Here is a 9653-nt window from a genome sequence, read left to right as displayed (position 1 = left end):
TCAGTTACCAAGTGAGGTCATTGTTGCACTGATTGACTCTCTTTTCTTCCTCTTCAAGCCCAGTGGAAGCCAAAGGGTCCACACCATGGAGGGATGCTGGGTGATGGAGGCAGCCAATGGTTCCAAGGATGGCCTGAATTTCAATCCCATGAAGGAGTACATGATTCTGAGTGGTCCCCAAAAGATAGCTGTTGCAGTGCTGTGCACCCTTCTGGGCCTGCTGAGCGCCCTGGAGAACCTGGCCATTCTCTATCTGATCCTGGCCAACCACCGGCTCCGCAGGAAGCCCTCCTACCTGTTCATAGGCAGCTTGGCTGCAGCTGACTTCCTGGCCAGTGTGGTCTTTGCCTGCAACTTTGTAAATTTCCACGTCTTCCATGGCATGGATTCCAAGGCTGTCTTCCTGCTAAAAATTGGCAGCGTGACCATGACTTTCACAGCCTCTGTGGGCAGCCTGCTGCTGACCGCCATTGACCGCTACCTCTGTCTGTGCTACCCACCTGCATACAAAGCTCTACTCACCCATGGGAGGGCACTAGCAGCTCTGGGCATCATGTGGGTCCTCTCAGCATTCGTCTCCTACCTGCCCCTCATGGGATGGACTTGCTGTCCCAGTCTCTGCTCTCAGCTTTTCCCACTGATCCCCAATGACTATCTGCTGGGTTGGCTCCTGTTCATCGCCGTTCTCTTCTCTGGCATCATCTACACCTATGGGCACATCCTCTGGAAGGCCCATCAGCATGTAGCCAGCTTGGCTGAACACCAGGACAGGCAGGTGCCAGGAATGTCTTGGATGAGGCTGGATGTGAAGTTGGCCAAGACCCTGGCACTGGTGCTGGCTGTGCTCTTCATATGCTGGTTCCCAGTACTGGCCCTCATGGCCCACAGCCTGACCACCACGCTAAGTGACCAGATCAAGAAGGTCTTCGCCTTCTGCTCCATGCTGTGCCTTGTCAACTCCATGGTCAACCCTGTCATCTATGCCCTGCGAAGTGGGGAGATCCGCTCCTCTGCCCACCATTGCCTGGCCTGCTGGAAGAAGTGCCTGAGGGGCCTCAGGCCTGAGGGAAAAGAAGAAGCCCCAAGGTCCTCAGTCACCGAGACAGAGGCTGATGTGAAAATCACCTCATGACCAGAATCCAGAGGTCCGTACTGCGCTGACTGCTGATGAGGCCATCTTTCCCAGTTTTAAACAACCCAAGTCAGAAGTCATTGACTCCCTGGAGGAGAAAGAGCAGTCTTGGCTCTCTTATCTTACTGGAACCAGCCCCAGAGGCCTGGGCACTTTCCCTTTTTTGCTGATGAGTGTTGGGACTGACCCTGGGAGGGGAGCCTAGCCATGCTTCCCTGCACATGGCCTGCTGGATAGCCAGGACCTGTGAGGATCGGCAAGGTGGGCAGAGGGCAGAGAGCCTGGGACAGGCTCAGTAGTGTCAGGTCAGAAATGAGATGGCTCAAGCCTGCATCCTCCAGAGACCATAGGAGCCAAAGGGAGCCTTCAGGCTCAGCAGTGAAGGACTCGGAGGAAATCTTAGAAGAAGAATGGATGTTCTCCTGGTAATTCAGGGTATCGAATGGGATGGCCGGCTAGCCCTTATTCCTGCTTAATTGTCGGGGCATCCTTGGCTCTGAAGCTACGAAAGTCCCCACCTTCAGGTCACCCTTGCCCACTGAGAACCAAGAACTGTGATATGATGAGGATCAAGGGTACTGACGCCTCTTTCAGAGATAGATGACAAGCCTTCAGTTCAGGGCATCTTGTTGTTAGGGCAAGGGCCCTCCCTGACATCCTGCTAATCCCCACTCACAGCCGCTGGGATCTCTTAGGTCCCTGCGGAGTACAGAGGAGGCTGGGATTACTTGAGATGCTTCAGAGAATTCCAGTGACTCTGCCAAGTCCTGCTTGGTGGTGCTACTGGAAGCAGGCAGTGTGCCAGTCTAACCTAACTCCAAGAAAAAAGAAGATATTCACAAAGATTTTGTAAGTCCCCAAATTGTACCCAGTCTCACCTCAATTCAGCCCCTTTGGCTCCTCCACACCCCTACAACATATATGAAGAGAAAAGTGGGAGGAGGGGAAATTCCCTGGACTCCAGGGCTGACATTCCACAGTCCATCATTCCCAGCAGGAACATAGCTCCATGCTCTTGAAGATCCCAGGGTACCCACAGTTCACATATCAGGAGGCTGAGTTCCTCCCAGAGGGGCTTAAAACAGTAGGCAGGAGAAACTGTTGGATGGTGGGTAGAATTGCAGAGGAATTCTAATGCAATTATTTAGGACCACAGACAGAATAAAAGGAAACATATTGATTAAATGTATCTTCATTCAGGGGACGGTGGGTTAGCTCAGTTGGTTAGAGCATGATGCTGATAACACTAAGGTTCAGGGTTTGATCCCTGTACCAGCCAGCCACCAAAAAAAAAAAAAAGAAAGAAAGAAAGAAAAGGGGCGGGGGGGACATGTCTTCATTCAATACCTGCAAGACAAGGTCTCCATGCTCCATTCACTCATCCATCCATCTCATATATGTGCCAGGCTCTGGCTGGGGCCAGGGGACCCAGCCATACATGAGACGCTGCCCGTTTCATGGGGCTTATATCCTACATCCAACAAGTAAATAAAGAAGATAATTACAGGTGGCACAATGAAGGAAATCAGCAGGGTCATGTGATAGGGATTAGTCGAGGCAACCTTAGCTAGGGAAGACCTGCCATGTGCTCTGGTCATCATGCCAGCTAGCCTTTATGGAGCCTTTACTGTGCGCCAGGCACTGGGCTAAGTGCTTTTAAGTGCCTTTTTTCACTTAATCTTCACAATAACCTGAGGAAGAGGGTCTTGGTCTCTTCATTTTACAGGTGAGGAAAACTCAAAGAGGCAAAGTCCCTTACCTGAGATCACACAGCTAATAAGTACCAGGGCTGGGGTTTGTGGAGGATATTGATATTAATAAAACACATGTATTTCACAGGGCCTTAGCCTATAGCTTAGTAGGATCAAAGTCCTTAGCTTAGTAGGACCAAAGTCCTGTAGTTTAAGGAATAGCCTAACTTTTTAGTAAAACACATAGAAATGCTAAGATTAAAAAAGACCAGAAAACTCTCACAGGACTGAAGTCCTTGACGTAGATAAGAAAATTGAAGCAAAGCAAAAGTGATTGCTTGGGGGGCAGTTGCCCTTGGTGCAGCTAAACCTGAATGATGGGAAAGTAGGTGAGCTAAAAGCTTCAAGTTTACTCTGCAAGTTAGAGGTTAGCGGATATTCCACATTTTACCTTCAGCTGTTTCTTTAAGTCTCTTGGGGAGCTAAGTGCTGCCATAGTTTCTTTTTGTATGTCACATGGCTTAGTTTTATGACTCCTTTTGATGGTAACTTGCTTGAACTATTTTAAGTCGCACCTGCTTTAATGAAAATTGTCATGTAGCCAGTTTGTTTATGTTTTCATTGTGACTGATTAACCACCTGTGTTTCTTCTGTAACTTTCTTGCCTATGAGATAAAAACTGAGAGAAAACCTGACTCAGGGCTATTCCTAGGGCTCTCCTCCCTTGAGGAGTTCTCCCTGGGTTTAACCCCTTCAGGCTTCTCATTGCTCTGGATACATGGGCTCTGAGTAATCCTTTACATCTCTGTCACCCTGCGAGAGGTGACAACAGGGGTTTCCACCTAGTTCTCTTTGACTGCAAAGCCTGCCCTCTCTTTTTCTTCTTTCTTTCCTCCTTCCTTTTGTGGCTGGCCAGTGTGGGGATCCAGACCCCTGACCTTGGTGTTATAACACTGTGCTCTAACCACTGAGATGGATGGCCAGCCTTCTTCTTCTTTATACTGCACCATGGCCCCTGCGGGCTCTGGCCACAGGCCCTGGGGTGCAGTCTAGTCTGACTCCAGAGCCCTGCTCCACAAGGCCACATCTCCACTCTTCAGTAAACCTCAGCATGGCTCCACTTTCCCTTCCCTACTTGTCACCAACAGCTACTGGCCACAGTCCAGGCCTCACCTCGCCTCCTGAGTCAGGCCAGGAGTCCCACACTGCTGTGTCCTCCCTTGGGTCTCCCACTGCTGGGAGCAGCTGTTCTTCCTGCCCTCCCCAGCGAAGGTGCACTCAGTCTTCAAGACTCAGTTCAGGCCTCACCAACATCCAGGACACTTTCCCAGATATCTGCCTAGATCCCCCAGCCCTGTCCACAGCCACACACACTGTGGAGTTGATGCCCCTCTCTGCCCCCTCACTGGCCACTATGACCCTATTCAAGCAGTGTCCTGGCAAGGCCAGGAAAGCCTTCAGTCACCTCCTTCCTGCTCGTCACAGCATCCTAAGCCTCATGCAAGGTCTGGCCTTATAATATCCACACAGAACACTCCACATCTTGGGAAGCAGCCCTGACTATGGGGGCTGTGGCTGGGACCCTGCCGATGACCCTGACTAGATGGGCCGCTCACCCAGCAGCCGTCCTGAGCCTCATGCAAGGTCTGGCCTTATAATATCCACACAGAACACTCCACATCTTGGGAAGCAGCCCTGACTGTGGGGGCTGTGGCTGGGACCCTGCCGATGACCCTGACTAGATGGGCCGCTCACCCAGCAGCCCACACTGCTTGCTTGCAGTGACCATGAAGCTGGTTCAAGTCCTAACAGGGCCTGCCCAAGCCCAGGATCAGCAAAAAGGAAGGCGGGGCTCCATCCAGTGTGCTCCAGGTTTGAAGTCTGGCATAGAGTCATCTCCACTACTATGCTGAACTCAGCAAGCCTCAGGCTGATAGGAGAATCTCGTAACTGGGATGAAGCCAGGCAGAAATGCTGTGACAGGCTTCTGAGGACAGCCCTGGATGGCAGACAGGGCTCCCTGAGCCAAGCCTGTGCAGGAGGCTCCACCCCTACCCAGCTCCACCGGCGAGGGCACCCTGCCCGTGACGCAGCTTCAGAAAATTGTTCAAGGCACCTGGCTTGTATTTGGTGGTGAGTCCCGTCTTCTGCACCAGAGGACTCAGGCCAGGACAACTCTTCCTATGGAAGGTTCTGGATTGCTCCACAGTGCAGCACTAACAGGAAGCATGGTGGAGTAAGAACAGTGCAAGTTCATGGTCCGTTTGGTCATGACCCCTCACTTTTTCAGCAAACATCCATCAGGCATCCACCGGTGCCCAGGCCCTGGGCCACAGCTGAACATTCAGAGATGTGTGGCTACCTCATGGTGGGGGTGGGGCTGCAGACCAGGAGGCCTGGGATGACCGCAGAGCCCACCGTGGGCATCCTGGGTTGGGACCTCAAGTTCCTCACCTAAGAACTGGGCATAATCATCCTCTACCACCTACCTCGACACACCCAAGTGGGACAGGATAAGGATGCTCCAAGTACAGAGTGAAAACCCAAATGTAAGAATTGATTCCGAAAAGCTGAAGGTCGCATAACAGCACAGGCCATGCATTTTCAGTTCCTCTGTTCATTCTTTCTCCCCATTACTCTTTCGGTCACCCACTCCTCCATTTACAGATCCAGCAAATATTTAGGTGCCAGGCAGTGCTGGGCATTATAGCAGAAAACAGATGAATCCGAGAGGAGATCTACCTTCAGAGCCCTAGGTCCATTGTTACTGACATTGCACAAAATCAGGTTTTGAAGAACATAATGAATTACGGCTGGACTGAACCACACAGATCGAATTCCACTTGTAGCAAATTACAATCAACAAATCCATTAGCCACAGATAGGCCTATATGCATTAAAATAGAAAGCCTAGGGCAGGCCTGTGGCTCACTCGGGAGAGTGTGGTGCAGATAACACCAAGGCCCCGGGTTCGGATTCCATATAGGGATGGCCGGTTGGCTCATTGGGTGAGCGTGGTGCTGACAACACCAAGTCAAGGGTTAAGATCCCCTTACCGGTCATCTTTTTTTTAAAAAAAAAGAAAGCCTACACCCTAGCCAACTGTTCATATACACCAAACATTATTCAAAGCAATAAAATGCCCAACAACCTCAGAAGCAATATGTATGTCTGCAGTTGAATGGATGCCAAAGCCTGCCCTTTTAACCACTAACTAGCCTCTCAGCCTAGTCCAGTCAAGTTCTGCTCGATCATTGCTCATTAGGGATAATTTTAACATAGGATCTCTGTGATTTTATCACTGATTCCTAACGTACTTCATTTCATGCCCCTGTGTTAATTTCCCTTAGCAGATTCCCACAAACCAGGTGGCTTAAAACAAAAATTTATTCCCTTACAGTTCTGGACATTAGAAGTCCAAAATCAAGGTGTTGCTCCAAAATTTCAAGGGGAGGATCCTTTCTTGCCTTTTCCAACCTCTGGTGGTTCCTGGCATTCCTTGGCTTGAGGCAATATAACTCCCATCTCTGCCGCCATCTTTCGTAATTTTCTCTTTTTCTTGGTTCAGGGGTCCAAACCCTTGACATTGGTGTTACAACACTGCACTCTAACCAACTGAGCTAGCTGGCCAGGCCCTGCCTCTGTCTTGACATGACCTTTCCCCTACCTGTGTCTCTTGGTGTCTTTTAAGAACACCAGTTATTGGATTTGGGCCCACCCTAATCTGGTATGACCCTATCTCAATTTAACTAATTACATCTGCAAAACCCCTATTTCCAAATAAGTTCACGTTCACAGGTTCCAAGCAACATGAAGTTTTGGGGGACAGTGTTCAACTTAGTACAGACCCCTGGGACAAAGTCCACCCCTCTGGGTTGTGTTAAGTGGCAGTCACTGGCTTACCTTCCCCCACAAGATGAGCTCCGTGTTTGCCTGTGTCCCCAATGCTCAGTAAGGATCCAGCAGAGTCTTAAGGGATCTGGTCAGTATCTGTGGAACTGAATGGCTTCTGAAAAGCTCTGAAGTGCATTTTGGAAAATCAAACTATTTTAACCCAGATACCTATCTTTTTGTAAGGCAAAGAAATGGCATAAATTTTTAAAGGTGAATTTGCCTGTTCAAATATTGTGATTCCTTAAAGTTGGGGGATGCCTTTCTTTATTCATTTGGTAGGATCTTTTTTCTCATTTTAGCAAAGAAAATGCTAAAGTGCCTAGCACAAATTGGCACTCAATAAATATTTATTGAATGAATAAAACTAGATTTTAAAAATAATTTAATCAAATGTACTTCCTTCCACACTTTCTATCTCTCCCCTTTTATAGTCAGCCCCTATTTCTGCTTTATGGAGAGAAGCAGAGTTTGCAGAGGGGGAACACATGGGGGAAAGGTGACTCCGGATATTACTGAGAACTGCCCTCATTGTTTAGATGAGGAAACAGGCCCAGGCAGTGGGCAAGACTCATACAAGGTGACCAAAGTAGTGTCTGGTGCAAGAAACCCAGGTTTCCTAACTTCCAGTTCTAACCACTCTGTCACAATGCCTCTCACCTGCCCCTGCAGGTTTACATTTTGGTTATGTGGATAAGGAGAAATGAAAGTCACAGTGTCCCATTTTATCCTCCCTGAGACAAGTTCTGAAACATCAAAGACTCTGATCACTAGAAGATGTGTGTGGATGGGTTGTTTCATTTTTAAGGTGTCCATGCTTACTGTTTTGGACAATATTTCAACATCATCTCATGGAGGGAAAGCACAGAAATTAAAGAAAATAGCTATTCATCCAGCCATTGTGTTTCCTGATCACTTTCAGAACGAGGAAGTGCTTGGTTCTGTCAATACAGGCTCTGACTCCTCCCAGGGCGCGAGAGAAGCAGCCTGGAGAGAGACATAGAATCGGCATCTGGAGACCTGGATTCTAAATAGCTGCATGATCTTCTTCTCTCCGGGTATCAGTTTCCTCCTTTGTGAAATGGGAAGGGTACAGAAGAGGATGGTGCTGAGGATCTCCAAAGTCCCTTCCAACTCTGACATGCTGCCATTCTCTTGTGCCAAGTGGGATCAGGAAACTTTTAACTTGACCCTTCCCACACTGATGCCCCCTCTCCTCACCACCCCCACCACCACCATTTGAGCACATACAGCAAGTACGAATTGTAGAGGAATTGGTTGACCTCCCTACCAGGCAAGATTCACACAGATGTCCTTGGGCCTGGGGCCTCTTGGCTCTCAATTTTCTGGCCCTGGTATTCTAAAAATGTGCCTCTGCGACGAACTGTGCATGGTCTTGTTTTTCCAGTTAGATGCGAACCTTGAAATTCCTCAGAATTCCCAATGCAAGCTCAATAAAAATAAATATTAGGCAAAATGGTCACACCCACTCTTCCTCTTTCGGTATCCACTTTTCTCCCTCCTCTCCCCTCATAATCTTCCTCCCATCCCACCTCGTTATTTCTGCCAGGGCTGTTACAATGCACCTCCAATCTGGTATCCCTGCTTCTGGGCTTGCTCTTCTACACGACAGCTCAAAAGCCCCCTTATGACTCCCGATTGCCCACAATCGTGATCTCACTTCAGTCCATCTCTGCAGGATTGCTGCAGCAAAACAGACTACTCCCAGTTCTCCGCACACTGCGGGCCTTCCCCACCTCCACCGTTTAACTCCGCAGCGAAGTCCCTTCTGAAGTTTTCATTCTCACGCCCACGGGGCGCTGTCAACACCTCCTTGCTTCTTTCTCCCTTTGAGCGCTAGAGGGCGCTCCAGGAACGGCCGAGCCTGAGAGGAAGCGACTTGGTAGCCAAGCAGTCTGGGTTGACCCGCCCCGTTTCTCCTTGCGAGCCAATCGTTAGTCAGTGTGGGCGGAGCCGCGCGCCCCGCACCTGCGCATGAAGAGCGGGCGGTGGAGGCGCTCAGTCAGCGATGCGGGCCGGGGAGGTGATGTCGCTGGTGGGGGCCGTCGCTCCGCTGCTGCTGCTGCTGCTGCTCGCTGTGGCCGAGTCGGCGCCCCGGGCTCCCCGCAAAGCCCCGCCACAGCAGCGCTACACCCCCGACTGGCCGAGCCTGGACTCCCGGCCGCTGCCGGAGTGGTTCGACGAGGCCAAGTTCGGGGTGTTCGTGCACTGGGGCGTGTTCTCCGTGCCGGCCTGGGGCAGCGAGTGGTTCTGGTGGCACTGGAAGGGCCAGTCGCTGCCCCGATACCAGAGCTTCATGCGGGACAACTACCCGCCCGGCTTCAGCTACGCCGACTTCGGGCCTCAGTTCACGGCGCGCTTCTTCCACCCGGAGGACTGGGCCGACCTCTTCCAGGCCGCGGGGGCCAAGTGAGTGTCGGCGCGGCGGCGACGGCGGCGCCCCTCCCCGGCGGCCACGGGAGCACGGGGTGGGCGGGGCGCTGGCCCGAGGCCACTCAGCCGCCTGGCTTAGATTCCCCTGGGCGCTGTGTTCTGCCTGCCCAAGGGTGCAGATTTGAACGTGGCACACCTGATCCTAAGGAGAAGGTGCGTCTGGTTGGAGATTCAGAAATGAAGGTTTCGGGCCGGCCCGGTGGCACACTGCTACAGTGCGCCGCTTGGGAGCGCGGTGGCGCTCCCGCCGAGGGTTCGGATCCCACATACAGACCGGTTCCCGCTCACTGGCTGAGCGAGGTGCGGGCGCAACACCAAGGGCTGCAATCCCGTTGCCGGTCCCTGTCCAGTAGGGGCGCGACACTGAGGGTTGCGATCCGTTGCCGGACACGAAAAAAGACAAAAAAAGGAAAAAAAAAAAAAAAAAAGAAATGAAGGTTTCGAGGAGGTGGTGGGCTGGAAAGCCCTCGGTATCTACACTCGTA

General features: G+C 51.1%; 2 protein-coding genes across 2 annotated transcripts in view; both read left to right on the top strand.

Annotated features, from left to right (window-relative positions):
- Positions 1-85: 85 nt before the first annotated feature.
- On the top strand, positions 86-1132 carry CNR2 (cannabinoid receptor 2 (macrophage)). Its single transcript, XM_008573088.1, has one exon. The coding sequence runs from the start codon at positions 86-88 to the stop codon at positions 1130-1132; it is 1047 nt and encodes a 348-aa protein (XP_008571310.1).
- Positions 1133-8658: 7526 nt separating this feature from the next.
- FUCA1 (fucosidase, alpha-L- 1, tissue) overlaps positions 8659-9653 on the top strand; it is a 17492-nt gene continuing 16497 nt past the window's right edge. The window contains exon 1 of the mRNA XM_008573080.1: positions 8659-9144. Within this exon, the coding sequence (XP_008571302.1) occupies positions 8744-9144 (401 nt within the window). The 5' untranslated portion in view covers positions 8659-8743. The remainder of the gene's footprint in view (positions 9145-9653) is intronic.

Source organism: Galeopterus variegatus, unplaced genomic scaffold (assembly GCF_000696425.1).
Source record: "Galeopterus variegatus unplaced genomic scaffold, G_variegatus-3.0.2 Scaffold50, whole genome shotgun sequence".
Classification (NCBI taxonomy): domain Eukaryota; kingdom Metazoa; phylum Chordata; class Mammalia; order Dermoptera; family Cynocephalidae; genus Galeopterus; species Galeopterus variegatus.
Note: the sequence above shows the minus strand (reverse complement) of the source record. Positions and strands in the feature narration are given on the sequence as shown.